This window comes from Dermacentor variabilis, chromosome 1 (assembly GCF_050947875.1).
Source record: "Dermacentor variabilis isolate Ectoservices chromosome 1, ASM5094787v1, whole genome shotgun sequence".
Taxonomy (NCBI): domain Eukaryota; kingdom Metazoa; phylum Arthropoda; class Arachnida; order Ixodida; family Ixodidae; genus Dermacentor; species Dermacentor variabilis.
In genome coordinates, this window is record NC_134568.1 from 256,435,526 (window position 1) to 256,454,548 (window position 19,023).

At 42.1% G+C, this 19,023-nt stretch overlaps 2 protein-coding genes across 2 annotated transcripts in view; one reads left to right on the plus strand and one right to left on the minus strand.

Moving 5' to 3' along the window:
• Nucleotides 1–3,333: 3,333 nt before the first annotated feature.
• Cyt-b5 (Cytochrome b5) lies at nucleotides 3,334–7,552 on the minus strand. The gene is made up of 6 exons (XM_075673492.1): nucleotides 7,313–7,552; nucleotides 6,171–6,207; nucleotides 5,979–6,070; nucleotides 5,704–5,733; nucleotides 5,579–5,616; nucleotides 3,334–3,617 (listed from the first exon to the last, which is right to left on the minus strand). Exons 1-6 carry the CDS (start codon nucleotides 7,427–7,429, stop codon nucleotides 3,527–3,529), a joined length of 405 nt encoding a protein of 134 aa, XP_075529607.1. The 5' UTR covers nucleotides 7,430–7,552; the 3' UTR covers nucleotides 3,334–3,526.
• A 232-nt stretch (nucleotides 7,553–7,784) lies between these two features.
• LOC142562055 (uncharacterized) overlaps nucleotides 7,785–19,023 on the plus strand; it is a 79,405-nt gene continuing 68,166 nt past the window's right edge. Inside the window, exons 1-2 of the mRNA XM_075673493.1 lie at nucleotides 7,785–8,390; nucleotides 12,679–12,829. Of these exons, the coding sequence (XP_075529608.1) occupies nucleotides 7,917–8,390; nucleotides 12,679–12,829 (625 nt within the window). The 5' untranslated portion in view covers nucleotides 7,785–7,916. The remainder of the gene's footprint in view (nucleotides 8,391–12,678; nucleotides 12,830–19,023) is intronic.

Consider the following 19,023-nt stretch of genomic DNA (forward strand, 5'->3'; position numbering starts at 1 on the left):
ATTATATTTCAGAGAGGGTTAACAAAGCTGAAGACCAATTGCACCCCTTGTAGTATTAAAAAGGCATCTTTGATAAAAGCGACGTCTAAAATTTAGAACTTGTGTGCTATTGAGGCAGCATAAAGCATTTTTGGCCAGTCAGCAGTCAAAATTCACAGGATTGTTTTCCTCGATTTCCAAGCTGTAGCTTATAACAAATTCTGGCAATGAAATGACAAAATGTACAGCGACGTCTAAAATTTAGAACTTGTGTGCTATTGAGGCAGCATAAAGCATTTTTGGCCAGCCAGCAGTCAAAATTCACAGGATTGTTTTCCTCGATTTCCAAGCTGTAGCTTATAACAAATTCTGGCAATGAAATGACAAAATGTACATTTTCTTACAGCAAAGCTGTATATGGCTAGGGTTCACGCATTTTTGTCCTCCGAAAAACAAAAACTATCATCATCAATGGCTCATACCCCCGTAAGCAAGCAAAAAATGCAATGGCTCCTAGTCTCGCAAGGTGCATAGCTACTCACTTCGCGTGAATTAGCTACAATTGCACTACCCCTGTTGTTGCCGGCGATTTCAATGTGGATGTGTTGGTGCCGAAAAGGGAGCGGTTTATGCATTCCTTGTTGCAGTCATATCCGTTGTGATGCCACATTGATGCGGTCCAACCAACCACCCAGCTGGGTACATGCATCAGTTTGACATTATCAAAGAATGTGATTGCAGCTGCGAGTGAAATAATGACCACCAATCAAGACAATAAATGAGTGTGCGTACTTTTCGTCACGATGACCACCCATCTAGACAGTAAATGAGTTCGTACCTTTGTTCAAAATTGTGTCACCTTCATGTCGTTTGCTAAACAGCTTCGCTGGTCAACCACCTTCACAGAGTGGAATGGCTCATGATTTTTAAAATTTTAATACTAGTGTGCCACCCACCCCGTTTGTGCTCACACACAAATACGAGTTCATATGCAAAGTCTCATACTTTTGGCATACTTAGAATCAGAGTATGCAATGATGTAATATTGTAGCAATAATACTTTTGAGAGTTTTCACGTGCTGTTTTTTTTTTTTCCCTGTTGGGTGCATTTCAGTTGGGAGTAGTTTCTTGAGCAGTGCTATCTCAGTATAGCTCTGAACAGCAGTTCATTGTCAGGAAAATATAGCGTTTCCCCTAATACAATGTACAACTTCACCATGCACTTTCAAGCAACTGCTCCTCAATCCTACACCATCCGCCATATGTTGTTACTCTGAAGGTAATTGCAAAGCACAGCAATAAGTTGGAGTGCAAACTGCAGTGTTCCAGCAACAGGCAGCAAATGTAGACACTGTGGTTCAATTACATCACTGAATTTCTACTTAACGAAATGAAGTATGGGATCCAAAAAGTTTGTGCAGTATGTTAAAAAAAATTTATTTCACAAAATAGATCAAAATACTCCCCATGAGAGATAATACACTGGTTCAACCTCTTCTTCCATTGCTGGAAGCACCCTTGGGGGTCCTCATCTGTTAAGTGCTTCAGCAGCTATGTCATTTCCTCTGAAATAGTCATCACATACCCAAAATGTGCCACCAGAAGACCAGTTTGCGTTCGGAGAACAAAAAATAGTCACAGGAGGCAAAATCCAGCGAGTAGGGAAGGTGTTCCAGCACAGTGATGGAATTGTGCACTAAAAACTCATGCACTATCAACACAGAATGCGCAGACATTTTGTGGTAAAGAATCCTGCATGCCTCTTTCGAAAAGTTTAGTTGCACTCAATGCACACAATCCTTCAAAACGCTTCAGGATCTTCACTTTGAAAGCTGCATCAACAGTTTCACCTTCAGGTGCAAATTTGATGCATAATTCCATGGTAGTCAAACATTATCAACATCACACACTTTTGCTTCGTTTGTCCACACAATTTTTCGTTCTTTTGACTTTTTTTTCTCTCCTTGGTCTGAAACTTCAGCTCAATGTCGTATTTGTAAATACAAGTTTCGTCACCAATGACGAACTTGGATTTACGACCCTTTGCAAGAATTCATCGCTGTCATCTTGTTTTCCCATCAGTGCAACATTTTTTTCGTTGCAATTTTTGCTCAGGAGTCTGCTGTTTTCGCAACATCTTAGCAAAAAGCTTATTTGCAAATTTTCAGTCAAAATCTGGTGAACCTACTGCTTTCCTAAACAGAAAGCGTCTGATATAACTTGGAGTTATATGGTGGTCACGAGAACAAAGAATACACATTTCCAAAGTTTTCATCTATGCATGAGGTGTCCCGATCTTGCATCTTTCTTGGGACCTCACTATCTTTTCAAAAACGCTGTACCCACTTGAATACAGTTCTTTCTTTTAGGACATTGTTTCCATAGGCCTTTTGCAACATTCTTCCTGCACCAATTTCACAAGAAATTTGGTATTGATCTTTTATTCAGTCTGTTCATCAATCCTCATTTTGAAAATGGGTTGCACAAGAAGTGCACACATAAAATTGTCTTCTCCTACAGCAGTCCTGCTTGTACTAGAGGTCAACAAGGTCCTCTTGAGTCGCTGCGCTACTACGTCTTCTCCCACTTTTCTGCTTACTCACTGCACAAACTTTAGGGACAGGCGTTATATGTACCACAACAGCACATGAAAAGTACTGTGCTTGTAGACAAGGGGCCCCAAACACCAGGCACTTGGCCTGGCGTTAGAGGCCCCTGGTCCATGTCACAATGGTGTCTTCAAGTCTGAGACAACATAGCAGAAACAGCTTTGACACCTGGAAAGGGCTTTACAAGGTGAACACTATTGCTGCAATGCCAGTGTGCACATTTGAGATGCTTGTTGTAAAGGCTTGACAGTCGTTAGGCACTTCAGATAACGCTGCTGCTTGTACCATCACTGCCAACCTCAATGCTTTAATTGCTAAAGCAACACCATAAAACTATGCTTATAAAAAAGGGGCTAAATCTGCAGAAGCAAACCGATTTGTACCAGTTATAAAGTCATAAGCGATTGAGAATACTGAGCACAGCCCTAGCTTACCAAGCTGGAAAGTTCATAACTAGTGACATGGCTACTGTGCAACAGTCACACCGCATTACATTAACAATGATTTTCTTCTATTGCAAACAAAAGCAGCAGCTTTCCCACATTGTATAGCTTCAAGGCAAGTAGGTACTTGTTATTAGTGTGGGCTTACATTTTCTTGGCAATGAGCATTTCACATACCCAAGTCTAGTGCTTCCCTATCTGGAGGCTGGAGTTAGCTGGACCAGGGCAGTAGTTTCTTAATGCAAGATCACTAAAAAGGTGGCTTTTCACAAGTTGTCAAAAGTGACTGAGCACAAAACAAATGCTTGCAAAGGTGTATATATTTCACCAAGGCTTACAACAATAAATTGTACAGTACCAAAAAAAGTTAACATGATGTCTCGATTATATGCTGGCCCCAATAGTGAAGAAAGCAAATGCCGCTGACAATAAGCTTTTCGTTGCCTCCTGGCCACCTGGTCTGTTGCAAGTCACCCTCACAGCCACATGGAGGCTTCACTGGTGAGCACCGTAGGACAAGAACAGTCGGTACAAAATAGAAGCAGCAGCCGCCACACCTACGGGGATCAGCCAGCTCATCCAGGAGCTGCAAAGGAGTGCATCCAAACAATCGCAACAGCTGCATGCCTTGCACAAGCCGTGCACAATGCTCCGTCCAAATAATTGCTCAACTTTGGCAAATACAGAAAGCAAAAAAAAAAAAAAAAGTTTAGAAATAATATGAGTAACCCTCACCACTACCCACCCACAAAAATTAAGGCCTATGAATCATTCAGGCATGCAACCAAAAGGAGCTCTCATCTCATTAAAAAGCAACCACTGGTGAATTACTTTCATAAGTCAGTTCCTATTACTGACCTGCTTGACCTCAAAAACCTGTTGTTTGTTTAAATGCCACTGTTAGATGTGATACCCTATTGCAAAGTAATGACAGCATAACATTAGTCTCATTTACACCTCAAAAGGAACAGTTTGTGGCAGAAGTCAGGCCGAACCAACTACACTTGTTGCATTTCACCAAGGCAGTTGAGTGAGTCAACACACCCAGACGTTCCATCGGCTTGACCCACTAGCATTGACACAAACCCAATGATCGGATTTCGGGCTGACAAGCAGTCGCCTCAACTTTGTCAGGTTAATGTTTCTGTTCGTTCTGCACTGATTTCATTTCAGTTGATGGAGCCTCTGTAGCTGTATGCCGACGATGGCTACTCCTATTCACTAGGTTAACATGACATCATGCAGTAAATACACAAAAAATGCCACTGTATCCAAAGAACCCTTCAAGTAATACACCTTGGATTGCGATGTCATGCTGTGGCATATGAAATGCACTTTATGTTTTTCATAATGATGATACAATGGTGTTGCACAAATTAATGTAGATTCTTGCAATCACTCTGGGCAACAATATCAATAAATTTTATAAGATGTAGACCACTGGCTACAACACACTCTGCAAAAGATAAAAGCCGATGTGCACTAGAACTGGCAAAGGATCTGAGGAGGTTAAGTGTTCAAAAACACTTGAGCATGATACAGCAGAAATATGAATGCAGAAATATGTTTACATGTTACTTTTCCTTTGGTGGTTTTTGCAAATGCTAGCCAATTTACTTTGTGACAGATAAATGACATTGCCATTTAAGTGACAAGAAATCAGTTCATAACTTGTACTAATTGATCTTAAAAGTTATATTCAGAATATGATTAACTTAAAACATTCTATTTGGAGGCGCACTAAGCAGAAAATAGAAATCAACAACTTAGTCTTTAATAGGGTCACAATTCAAGTGAACTTTTCTCACTTCCTGTTTACTGCACAGGAAGCCACACATCTGCTGGAACAGACAATTTGGATGGCAGGAACCTTGTTATGATAAGCACATATAAAACCCACTTGAGTACTTTACATGTAAAGTAGTGGACGTCTCGCTACTAGAAGTACTTATCAATGTAATCCCTGCTGCTTTGAACTGAAATATTAGTTGTGCTCGACTGTGACCAGTTTCCCTACAGGTAATTTGCTACAACATTGTTAGAACACTGTCACTTTTACTTTAGCTGCAGCTCTGAATTAATGGTGCTTAATGGATTCCCAAGCAGATAACTGAACTTTAGAAAGAAGAATACAGAAATGCTTTTGCCTTACAAGCTGCAAATCTGTAAAGAAAATACAATGAATCAGAACCAAGCAAACACACACACACACGCACACTAATTCGAAGTGCAACAATGCATTTTTCTGCTCCAAATAAGTATGATACCGTACTTATAACACAGAGAGATATTGAATGTTTTAAGAGTAGTGCAAGAACCTGTGGAACATTTGCAGTTATGCTAATTATGCAGACCTTGCACAGGTATACTTATAAAGCATTAGGTGCAATATGTAAAAATCCAGATTTTGCATTTAAAAAAACCCTTCCATCTTGTAGTAGGAGAGAGCCATGCATATGGACGGACACATTAACACAATAACTTCGTAATACATTTACATTGCTATAGAATAATTTTGAAATAATTTCTGGCTCAATGAATTCATACCTTTCGTTGGAGGTGGAAGCTGCCCACTGAGTTTTCTTCTGTAAAAAAAGAAAAAAAAAGCAGGTTATATGACAAATTAAAAAGAAGAAAATGTGCACATTGGAAGTATCAGTCAACACACTCACAGCAACCTGGCCAATTTTCTTCTGGTCTTCCTGAAAAAAAGAATAGATGTTTATAACTACATAAGAAACACAAGTAACTATAAGGAACATGGACAGCTGGGCTAGTCGGAAATGGCTCATGCTTGAAAATACAGTGAGATAGGACTAGTACGAAAAAAAGGGGGGAGGGGGAGGGGATGGAGTGTCGCCCCTTTCTGTCCTCATTTCAGTCTAGTCCTGTTTTCATGCTGCATTTTAAACCAGGTAACCAATTTTACTGAACACATGACAAGTACCTCACAAAGATCACCAATCTTGTACTGTTTCATTAACTCTCTGGCATCTGTGGAATGTCCAACATCTTCAAATGCTTCAGTTGCATGCTTTCCTGCAGAATAAAAAATCACAGGTAACATTACAATCTATTTGATTATTTAAAGGCAACCACACCAAAACCATGGAAACAAAACTACATTGAAAGTATTTACCAGCCTGCTCCAGAAGAACTTCTTCACCGCCTGGGTGCTGAAATGATGAAATGCTGCAATCAGCATTGTTTCCTTTCTTTGTCCCATTGAAACACCAATAGTGTAGCACATCCTGCCACCTCAATGCTCTAGCAGGCAAACAATGGGCCTTACCAGTCCTTGCCCTCATTACGAGATAAAAGTGTGGGGCAAAGTTCTGTGCACGAACAACTACAGCAAGTTTACAAGCAATTACTTCCCACTTTTTTTTTTCCCCCGCACCTGCAAGGCTCCTCTAAAAACAAGCCAAGGCGGCATCCAGCACTTCTTTGAAGTGGCAGGTAAGACTATGCCATTTCTCACTCCACGAACCTGGATTTGGGTAAAGTAACCTGATAAGATACGGAGCTGACGATAAGCTACGTCGTTTTCTTCAGCTCCATGGGGGAAAAAAACGGTCTTTTTTATAAGAGTTCCGAACCTTTACCGCCTGTTTCCTGATGCAGGGCTTCAGGGTAACTCTTCGTCGCACTTCTGTCAAGGTCTTTGAGAGCTATATTGGTACAGAGCTTTCTGCCGTTATCCTCAAGGAAAACCTTCCGGCCGAAAGCCTTCCCGCCGGCAAAAATCCGCTCACGGTCGACACACACGCGCCCGCGTTCTGCTACAGCATTAGACGTAGGTTTTTGCACCGGTAAACGGAAGGAAGGAATAATGTAACCTGGGTAGAAAGAGACGTGCATTGATGTGGAAGCGAATACTTACGATTAGATACCTGCTTGTTCTAAAGAGCGCTAGACTGCCATGCATCCGCCGTCGGAAGAGCTAATAATGAAAAGAAGAAAACGACATGCGACTAACCCAGACGATCGCGCACCTGTGTTGCCTGTGTCACACCTGACAGCTGGGAGCAAAGAACCTGGGCATACGGCATGCAGCCGAGAACATTCTGGAGGCCGCACAGCAAGCTATTTCATACCCAGTGGCGAGGCTATATAAATCGAGCACACAGTGCGATGACTTATGAAGCGACACAAATAGTTCACAAGACTTATGCGGCTACACAGTGGGCACTACCGATAATGCAAGTCAAAGTGGATGTCCGGTAGAAACGGTAACTTTCCTTCTACGCCTCAAGGACGAAATAATCTGGCATCACGTACCTCTTCCATGAATTTCGTCACGTCGTACACTGCGTTGTGAATTAGTAACCATGCCGAATACTTCTCATTGTGCTTCTCGATTTCGGCTAGCGTGTACGTTTTCGTCGGCGTGGCCATGGCTGCAGTAAAAGTACGAAACGCTGATCGCACGGTGCTACAGGAAAGATACTGCCGAAAGTACGCTAGTCACTGCTTGCTAGCTATCGCCCGTCAGAGTGGCTCCGCCTCACCCGACACACGTCACGACTGCTGCGCTCTCTTGCGGTAAAAGTTGATAATTATAGCACAATAAATTCTTGCACCTTATACAAGCGACTTCACATCTAGCTTCCATTCACAAAACGATTGCTGTCATTTTAACTTCGGTATTACTGCTTTAATTTTTTTCTTTCGATGTGCGTGATCAACTGGGTCTTGGGGTAAAATCAGGGCGGCCTATGATTGGCTGCTGCTTCTAGCGCTGCCTTGCCCGCATCCCCGGATGAAAAAGTCTTCTTTGCCTGCTGTCAGGCAGATGAGTAATGGCGAGCAAGTGGTTTTCGTTGGTTTGAGGTTATCTGGTTATTTGCTGAGGAGGTATTCCCTCGCCGATCAGTGATGCGCCATGGTGTGCAAAGAAGAAATATATTCGTGGTTTAAACAGTTAAATGGTGCGGTAAGGATAGATACCATGTGTGGTTTGCTCAACTTGTGCTTACCCTTTGAACTACGGTTTTTGGGCACTTGCGTAGAAGATTTAGCTAGCAAGGATTACGCGTACTTCCGAGAAGCAGAACTGCGTGCAAATAACTTCAACGAGCTGTCCAAGTGCACCAATGTTAGGGACGCTGTATCGCGAAGTAAGCTGATCACTTCGTTGGCCTTGCTGCACCTTTCCAACCGCAGTTGCTCGCATGCTATCTTCGAAGCTCTGTCCGAAGAGATGAAGTGCGCCAAACAGGAGACGTATGACACAAAGACGCTAGAAGAGATGCTGCTTCTGTTCACCATGGCCACGCATCATCCGTCGTTCAGCTTTGACGAGCGCTCAGAGTTCGTCAAGTTCCGCGAAAAGCTGGAGAGTCTTTGGGCAGCTCAGGTGGGTGCGGACGCTTTGCGGTTTTCCGCGGATCAGAGGAGGTTTAAGTTTGACCGAGGGCTTTCTGGCCAGCCGCTTTCGTTGCATGTTTTGTTTATCATTCTATTATGTTTTTTTTTTTTAGTATTCTTAGTGTAATTTGCCGTGAGGCGTCATTGCAGGCTAACTACATGCTGCAGGGCGGCGGATACCGGTGCTTTCGGCATGCGGAGATTGTGGCAGACGGGCTCCTGTTTCATTAGGCATTCTCTACGTAGTGCGTACACGTAGTGTTCGCTCGACCAGAACCGTTGTCATGAAACTGAATATATTCTTTAGGGACATGCCATGTTGTGTGAAGTTTGCTGAAGCTGTTAGTCATCAAGGGGTGCTATGCCAGCCTGTATTCGAACCCATTTATTTATATCTGCTTTGTTTCGTGCGTGGAAAAGGTCATTGCTTACTTGGCTAACGTCTAGTTCTGGCTATTGTTTGCTAGTTGTAGAAGCTGCTGCAGCGCATTATACTGGCTGCAATGAGTACATGAAAGTCCATGCATCGCTTAACTGAATCAATTTAAAAATAGAAACTGAAGAAAAGCACAGCTATGATTGGCGCTGACCTATGGCAGATCAAGGTGTATTTGATCATATGCCCCTGTTTCTGAACCACTGGAAATGCCGTTTTACTTGCTGTGGAGGGAAAAGACGAAGTTCATGCCCAGCTTTTGAGATGCACGCATGATCTGAGCCATCTATATGTTACGCTTGTGTGAAAAACTTCGTGCCGGGCTAAATAATTATCCTTAATTCTGGTACCGCCCCCTTGGCACCACGCTAAAGTTTACCCTGTGCTTCTTGGCTTTTTATTTGCCCTAGCACAGTGGCATGAAAAATGGAAGTTTTTGCCCACTTAATCTTACAGCATTCTGAACAATTTGCGTCCCCCGTGTTTTGCATTTTTCACATCTGAGACTAAGAAAATACAAACAGCAGAACTGTGGTATACAAGCATATGCTATCTTCCTTTCAAGTTGAATTGGTCATGCACCTTGCCCAACACTGTTTAAACTTACTCACAGAGACATTATTTACAGTGTTCTAAATTGAAATTCTAAGAGTCTAGCAGTGACTACACACAAATGTTTCCTGTCAATAGCCTCAAACATGTTGCAAAAATGTAACTATGGTCCGGGATTTTTCCATGCCTGCTCAAATGCAGTACAAAAATTTGGAAACATGTGTTAGTTACTGAGAGACAAGATGAAAAAAAAAAAGTGCATTGAAGAACATTTGTGAAGTTCAGTGTTTGATGGAACCCCGTCTGGTCGGGATGAAACATGGTTAAAAGGTAAACAAAAGCCGGGGCACTTCGCCGACCAAATAAAGACCTGTGGTAAAGACCTGTGAAATAAAGACCTTAATTTTACCTGTGAACAAGGTTCCCGTGTGGGAGCCGAAAAGTCTTCTTTTTCTTTTAAATCTTTATTTGGTCGGCGAAGTGCCCCGGGTTTTCGTTTACCTTTTAACCAAGAACTTTTGTGTTCTGAGCATTGTGTGACTCGGTAGGTGTGTTTGCTCTTATTCAGGGCTGTGTAAAGGTATTTTGGAGATGCACACAAAAATTTGTTATGGGTACGTCAACTGTACCTCTGGCAATATTTTAGTGTATGTCCATATTTTGCAGCAGCAGCAATCTTGAAAAATGTGTCGGGCTGCCTCATTTCATGGTTGTGATCAAGACGCACCAGTGTGTGTCATCCTTTTTTTGCTCAGGAGAAACGGATGCACCCAGTTAATTTTCTAGCATGTACGATGATGTGACCTGATTGATGCCCAAGATCTTTGCGAAAACCCTTCATTGGATATGTTCAAGAAAATTAACTACGTACATCCGTTTGGTCAATGAAAATCAACTGTAGACATTTGTGTCTGGCTAATGCATTCATTGGGAATATCTTCAGATACTGCAAAATGTTTATCAAAAAGACCACTTTCAAAAACATTTATTTCGAAGGTTTCATTGAGGACAAGGGAGTGCTTTTCTGTGCCAAAATTTTCAATCTGCTAACAGTAGACAATAATTCAGTTTTTTGCAAAAGTGTAGGTGTGAAATTGCATTGTACATACGAAGAAGAGAATACTGCTAGTAGGACCTGCCAAAATTTAATGCAGGCATTTCAGCATCATTTTGGTGTGGGTGCATACATGTCACATAGATTTTTATGGGCCTTGCTGTATCGTTTTGCATAGAGGATGGGGAGTAGTCAACTTTGTGTTGGACCATTCGGCACTCTTAAGAAGTTTGCATCTTCAGCAGTAATTTTGTACCATGGCAGTACTTGTCATCATCTCAGAATGGACCTCTTATGAGTGACATGCTTTACTGGTCTCTTGCTTTTCTGTAGAATTTTGACAACAAAATACTAAATACAAGACGTTTGATTTCAATGTACATAAAGAACTGCAGGCACTCAAAATTAATAAGTTGGAGCCTTCCCCTGTGGCATCACTTATCTGTACTTTGAGACGTTAAAAGCCATTGATCAGTTTGCATTACTAGAGGCGTGGCACCGGACTCACATTAATTGTACATATGAATGAAGACAGCTGCTGTTACATCGTCACTGGTGACAAGACACTACTAAATGTGTGCAATATTGAGTTTTTCTAATGCAGGAGGTAGATAAGTACTTAGTAAGGCAGCATGGGCCATACAAAAGAGCTCTGTGGGCACTAGTGCTTTTTTTTTTCTTTTTCAAGACGAATTTACCAGCAACTTTTCCTACCCTGCCCCCCTCAGTAAGTCCATTCTTATAAATGTGTTAAATAGCCTGCTGAAGATTGGCTGCATGTAGAATTTGGATTTTTAAAAATATTTACTCTTTTCCCAGTTTGGTTGCTGTTTGACACCTATCTTTCTTGATGATGATGATGATGATGATCATAGTTCATTGGCACGAAGGCCAGATGTGGTCAAAGAGTGCCATCTTGTCTTTGTTGACAAATTAATGATATTCTTGCACATTTATTCTACAGTGCACTCTCCTCTCGTACACACACAGCCTTTTGTTTTTAATTTTGGGACATTTAGAAATTTTTTTTGAAATTTCTCAATGCATGTTTGTGTTTAAAAACAAACAGTATGAAATGGTGACTTGTCATGAAGGTAACCAACAAAATTGATTGGTATAAATTTTGGAAGAAATTACATGTATTAACTTTTGAAAACAAACATCTTGTAATAATGAAAGCAGTGACCCATTTGACATGAAGAAAGGGTCTAGTTTCTCAATGTACAGAACACATTTGAGAATCCCCCGGAGCTCCTGATTTGCTGTTGTATAAAACGCTGTCTTTAGGCAGCTTGTTCCTTAGGTTTGAATTCACAGTGTGAACACTTAAGGTGTGCATCTTCACTCCCTGACACTCTGGTTACATGCTATCGAGCTCCACTACATTTTGGAAATAAATTTTCCATGCACTTGCAGCAGTGGCTGTTGCCCTGGCCAACCTTCTGTGTTTGTGATCTTACACCTGAAATTTCAGTTTTTTTTTTTTTCAGCACTAGTAAATACCAATATCTCCAAATTTTAGCTGTGCTGGAGAAAAGTAAAATGACATCGTCTCAGTATAGGTTGTACGCTAACAAAAGCTCAGCACCTGGGCAGTGCATAAGGAATGCTTGGTTTGTGAATAAGTGTACCTATGAACACTTGCACCAAGACTTCAAAAAAAAAACCAGGCCGGGAATAGAACTGCATGGTTGCGCATGTTCTGCTTGTTCATAGCCTTGTTTCTTTTCTGTGTGACCTAGCACATAATTCGTGGAACTCCACAGACTGGCATGCTTCCAAGGTTTGCTTGTTAAGATCTGTATTGTCTGGAGCTTGTTCTGCAGGGTCTTTAAGGTTGCTATTCATGCAATACATTGAATTTACAAAAGGTTTCTGTAGGTCACGGGACCACTAAACTTATTTGAGAGTTGGCATCGCCTCTCTCCTCCCCTTCTCTAATGCAAGAAGTAAGCATTTAGACTGTTGGACATCAGGCAAGTATTGTCAAAAATAGGGTTTCCACTGGTATTGCTTGTTCTCTCTACATCCTGTCCTGGTGGTCTGATGTTTTCATAAGAGCATGTGCGTCTTACATGGAAATCAATTGACATTGATTTTTTCCTTCAATTATTTCTTAGGCTTACTGCTTATTTAGTTAGCTTCAATGGATTCCAAACAATGGTTCAAAGCTTCCTGCTGTTCGTGTAGAAGTGTATTGAAAGATTTGCTGTTTCTTTTTTCTTTTTTTTCCAGGGCATGGCCGTGGCAGCACCTGTGGAGAGCTACATGGTCCCTTGCATGCCCTACACTGTGCCATTCATGCCTCCCTATCCTGTGACGGCTGATGCAGTGGCATCCCCACCTTACGTGCAAGGCTGCAGTCGCACACACAATGCACAGAAAGGTGGTGCATTCATTGTACATCTGGCACTTTGCACATAGCTTTCATTCTTTGGGTTTGTTTGGTGCTAGGAGGCTGCCAATTACAGCAATATATTGCTGCAGTCGTGCTCTAATACCGTATGGAAAATCCACAACTACATTGGTTTACTTTTAGGTTATCTGCATCATACCTGGAGTTAAAAGCTACACTGGCGTTTAGTGCCCCAGAAGGCTCTTCATTATAAATATTTTGTGTATTGTCATACTGACATTACTATAATAAAAGTGCCTGGTTATCTGACCTTTATTATTTGGCATGGCATACAATAACTGGAATTAGTTTCCTATTTTACCTTTCTCTTTCATTTATCCCATCATACAACTTCTCTCTGTAGAGAGCATCATGTGTGGTATCGCCTGTTAAAAAAAAAAAAGAAAAGAGACCTCTACTGTAAGTAATTTCTCCATGAAGAAGTTGGTCGCTTTCATTTATACTTGTGATGACCTTCAGAGTATACTTCATTTGGGTATTTGTGTTTATGCCTGCAATGAACACAAACTACATCATGTTGAATTGCTGGCACCTCTATCAGACTACATGACTACCGTTACCATTACTCTGAGCAAGGAGACTGGTATTTGTGTGTATCTGCTAAGTTCAGAAGCCAAGGGCTGTGAGCAAGGTAAACTTCATTGACATGCAGACTTTACAGCCTTGAGCACTTACATGTTGAACTTGGTAGGTGCTGTCAGGATACGCTTTCTCTGCAACATGGCTCCCACACTTTAGACAAGTAATGGAGGCTACGTGAGGCTAATGCAGTTTGTTAGTTTCATATCTGTAATACAGCAGCTACAAGGGTTGGCATACATTTGACTCCCAATTATGCATGCAAAGTAGCAGAGAACAGTTTAACATGCTTCTTTAACCTCAAGGACAGCTGCAGGATAGAAATAAAAGCTGAGTTGAATTTATCAACACATTTAACTTCCACGAGCTTTCCTGACTTTTCATGATAACTTGGAGGAACTCCGTACTTTCTCCATCTTAATTTGGTTTGAATTTTCCATTGGGTCAATTTACATTTTGGGAGTATATGTGCAACCATTCGCACTGTAGCCTGTGAAAGCAAGTGTTGGGGCCCACTAGCACTAGGGGCCCCCCTAACCTAAAACTCTCTAGTGTCATCCAGGTGAACAGGAGTAGCTAGAGTACACCTGTGCAGGGCCTGAGTTGCAATCGTAAACTGCCTTTAGAACCTTGGCAAGACCTGTTGGTCTTTATGAAGTCCCTTTGATGTGTAGATTAACTGTGTGTGCCAAATATGTGTAGCCAATGTAACCTTATATCACAGTAGGCTGTATAGCCTTAATGGTGATGCTGCAGCTGCTGTACATGGCGCACCAATATAAAAAGGAACACCAGCTTCCCATTGAAAGCCAGTAGTGTTTGTTGTTCCTGCGCTGGAGTAAAGTTGCATTAGGAAAATTCAGCATAACTATACATTGGAGCAGTCAGTGACATTGTGACTTGCATATTTATGTGAATCAGTTTTTGAACACTGATTAAGTGCTACCTTTCATATTGACCTAGTGTGTTCATGATAGCACTTAGGTTGCTTTAAGAACAAAGGAATTTTTGTTGTTGGGGAGCACAACTAGCAATTTTTACTCCTCCTGGGTATTAGAATATCAGTATGGTTAGTCTTGCATACATAATATTTATACATTTGCATTGAGGGCCCCTTGCCATTGCCATAATGCCTTGTGCATTGTTTTGAGCATGCATGAGCACCTGCTTGAGCAAATGAAGGAAGCAGCAGCTTGTGTGCATTATACCTATGCACAAGGGTCCAAGAAGCATGTTTTGAGGTTAGAATGTGTTGAAACTGGGGCAGCTGAGTGACCTGCTCTTAAGAGGAAGCTTCAGCTTGGGGGCTCCTGTCCATATACGTGGGGAAAGAAATTGTTTTTCTTGGCAGATGCTGCACCAAATTTGATGAGGGTTCTTGCATTTAAAAGAAAGTTAAAATCGAGTGACTGTTGAAAGCATATCTTTTATTCAGGCCATAGATTCATTGAGAAAAATTGTTCAAAATCACAAATTTTCAGAAAACTGAACTATCAGGTTTACAACTCTAACTTGGCAGTGAAAAAATATTGCACTTCTGTAAATTGTATCTAATAGTACTTAAAGTGGAGAAATTTGCTGTATTATACATGACTCAAGTAGGACTTTTGCAAAACCTTTGTAAACAGTGTAACAAATTTACGTAACATATAAATTATTTTGAAATTGTACTTACCAATTTTTGGCAATTCTTGAAAAAAAAAATCGGGCCGTAAATCAAAATTCCGATGTGAACAGTCACGAAAATTTAGCTTTTCATCTCAAATGCAGCAAATTTTAATAAAATCGGTCCAGGGGTTATCTCAGAGAAGCATTTCTGCATTTTACATCTGTTTGCATAGGCGGTAGTGGCATAGGGGCTGAGCTAAAGCTTCTTCTTAGTGTTTACTTCTGTAGTGGTCTTTGCTTTGTGCGAGTCTGCATGTTTGCGAGCCAATCATTCCCATCTTATCATTTGATTTTTACAGGGTCATCAAAGTTAAGTCATTTTAATAAACACATTATGCTAGCTACACAAAATCTGCTTGCACAGGCCGTTTGTACGCCTTGGCGGACACAACCTTGGCGGACACAACCTTTGAAGCAAATTAGTCACCAAACACATAATTAACAAAAACTTTCTCATTTCCTTGCTACTGCGATTGTGGTATGTCCATGTATGTGAAAATTTAAGACAATCTTATTTGAAGACAACTTCACTTGATTTGATTATCCTGGAGCGCTTTGGTTCTCACATATTCATCAAGTTTGACTGATTGACCTAATTTTTCATTCAGGGCCAGGGATCTCTGCAAATCAAGGCCAGATTGTGATTTAGCTTACTGTGTATGGCATATTGTTTGCAACCTGGACAGAGCTGATAACAGCTGCACTTCTGCTATTGGCCGCCGAAATTAAGTAATGACTGACTTTTTACCTTTCCCTCACATTGATTTTCTTTCAAGGCTTGATGTTGTGTTGAGATCCACACCTCTCAATGTGAAATTAGCAGGCTGAGTGTCAAGTTCAATTATGAATATTTTGAAACAGAAGCACTTCAGGAGAATCAAAGTGACATCTTCAAATAAGATTGTCTTGATGTTTCAAATATAAACATGTACCATAATTGTGATAGCAAAAAATTGAGAAGTTCTTATTAATTGTAGATTTGATGACACTCATTGTTCATGAAAATTGTCTGCCAAAGCGCACAAACTGCTTGTACAAGCTGTTTCGTAGCCTCAGTGGATTTCCAGTCCGGCTGCTCGACGTATTTGTGAAATCCCAACACTAGTGCCAGCATATTATTTTCGTCTGCCTGTATTGCAGCCTTGGGCAGGAGATTCATGCATTCCAGGTCACCCATCAGTGTTGCAGTACTGCTGTACAACTCTACTGCGATGTACATTCAGATACAAATTCTCTATCGTACTGAATGAGCACAAATTTTGCCAGCTGTGGAGTGTGTATGCCATGCGTAAAACGCCGACATCGCTGACGGGCGCCAAGGCTGCAAAGCGTAGGCGGGATCGGGCGAGCACTGTTCCTGTTAGCGCCTATGCGCGTGCGGTCATGTTTGCATTGTTGATCGTAATTTAATGCTTCTGTCAGCCTTCAGCGATGTCTTCAAGCAACTGTTGCATAGTCGGGCGCTTGAACACATATGAAAACTCGTCAGGCACACACTTAGTTTCCGGTGCTGCTTCACGAGCAAGAGCGATGGTGGTGGTAGATTGCAGTGGTTCGACGGTGAATACAAGCAATCGCGCTTTGTTTTTACTGCATTTTTAGAGTGATCACTGCGTTTTATGTTTTGTTTGATGTCGCTGCGCCTTTAGTGAGCTTAAACTTAGATTAGATGAACAGATTATGGTGTTTTAAATGCCAAAACCACGATCTAATTATGAGTACGCCATAGTGGGGGACTTCAGAAATTTGGACCACCTGAGGTTCTAGATTAACGTGCACCTAAATCTAAGTACACAGGTGTTTTCGCATTTCGCCCCCATCGAAATGCGGCAGCCGTGGCTGAGATTCTATCCCGTTACCTCATGCTTAGTGCACATAGTGTTTAGACGCTTTGAACATAGGGCTCCATGTTAAAAAGCAGGTGACAGCACCTTCAAAAAAATGTAATGCAATCACCCATACATTGCACGGAATCGGCTGCTCCTTTACCTATCGATGGCACTGAAATGCGACCTGCGGCGTATAACGTTCCGTGTACGCTCGCCTGAGCTATCTGCGTGTTGAGTGTACAGCCTGGCATCTGTGAGCATTAAAGCCTTTTGACAGGGCATTCAACCTCGTTTTGAATGCCTCATAATATCACTTCGTGGTTGTGGGAAACCCCTGAACTTCGAAGCCCTGATGTCTGCAACTAATGCATATTCACTTTACCCCAGCTGTGTCATGCGTTGTCAATTCTGGAAACTTCCTGTTTCCTTTTTAGAGCGCAGCTCTTTGGCGTCCGTTCCTGGGTTTCGCGTCGTCGTCGTCGTCGGCCTCGTAACCAGCTCCGCCCCCCTTTCATCCCCCCAGCGCTAGCAGCGACCGACTGATACCGCTGGATGCCGCTGACGCCGCTAGAGAGTCAAGATAACGTGACTGCATAGAACACCGTCGCCGCCATGCAGAAAGAGGAGGAAAGGGTCCCCCCCCCCCCTGTTCTTGTGTGGCGGATAGGGTGCTCTTCAGTTGCCGACGCGCCGGTTATTCGTTGTCCCTGAAACCAACTCCGCAGCTGGGGTTGACTCACTATCGGCGTCAGCGGCATCAGTCAGTCGCTGCTATCTCTTCCCTCCTCCCTTTATCGTGTTGTCCGCTTGCTGCGCGCGCTTCTGCCCCCATCGTTTGCCGCTGGGTGTACACGCCGCCCCCCTCCCCCCTCTTCCTGCGAGTCTCCGGTTGTCAAAGCGCCGGCTCGAACTTAATTCCTTTCTTCGCTCCTCCTCCAATGCAACCCCTGTGCGGTGGCAATCAGAGAGCCAGATCGGTGGCGGCGGATCTGTATATGTGCACCGCCCGAGCCGAAATTGCCGCTGCCGTTCGCCCTGTGCGGTGGCAATCAGAGAGCCAGATCGGTGGCGGCTTGACATAAAGACAAACAGCAATTTCCTAACACTTATGCGGGAGAACATCCCGTTCCTCTCGCTCGTAACGCGTCCCACGGCTGTGACAACCTCGCGAGGCACTTGTATACATCTCGTCTTTGAGAATCAAGCATTGGTGTACCAAGTCGAACATATATCAGTCTATTTCTCCGACCACAAAGCTTCCTTCATGACTGTCAAGAACTGTTAGTGGAGTCTTTGTTAAAGGAATACGTGTGAAAAATAAAAAAAAATTTCTGTGATAGCGCATACATGTGTTGCTCGATTTCTTTGCCTCAATCTATCGAAAAGGTGAAACAGCTTATTTGCTGCGCTCAAACTTCGCATTAGGAAGTAACGTAATCGTCGGTAATTTTTTCTTTTCTTGCTAGTGGTTCTAGTGAGTGCTTGTTCTCTTTCTTCTTTTACATGAAATGGGTCAATATGTGTTCATGTTGGTTCACTGTAGTTGTCTCTGCTTTGAAAATGATTTCAACATAACGCGTGGTTTACAAGGATTATTTAATGCCATGCTTTGTACTTACTTTCAAACTGTTATTATTCTGTCAACATACTTTTTTAACTATAATTAAAGAACGCCGCATTGGCTATTCAGACTCGGCGCACTACAACAGGGGATACAGCATGTGGTTTAATTCTGTATTTGGGTGTGAGGGTGATATACTACTAAAAATGCTGGTGACACCATTTTCACAAAATAACATAAAATATAAAAGCCATATGCTCTTGACTGACCAGGGAGGCAAATTTTCAGTCATGGCGTCTTCCAATATCTCACTCGCGTGCTCCTGTGAAATCATCGGAACGCTATGCTTGCTTAATGATGGCACATGTGAAATCCATGCTGTGCAAACAGTGGTGAGGCACAAACATAAAAACAATCAATCCTTAATTTTTGCTCGAGTCATACATGTCCTTTTTTTCTCAAGCTCATTGTGCTGATTTGCAAGCTTTATCGTCACTGGCTTCTCACATTCGCAGGCGCGATGGCGC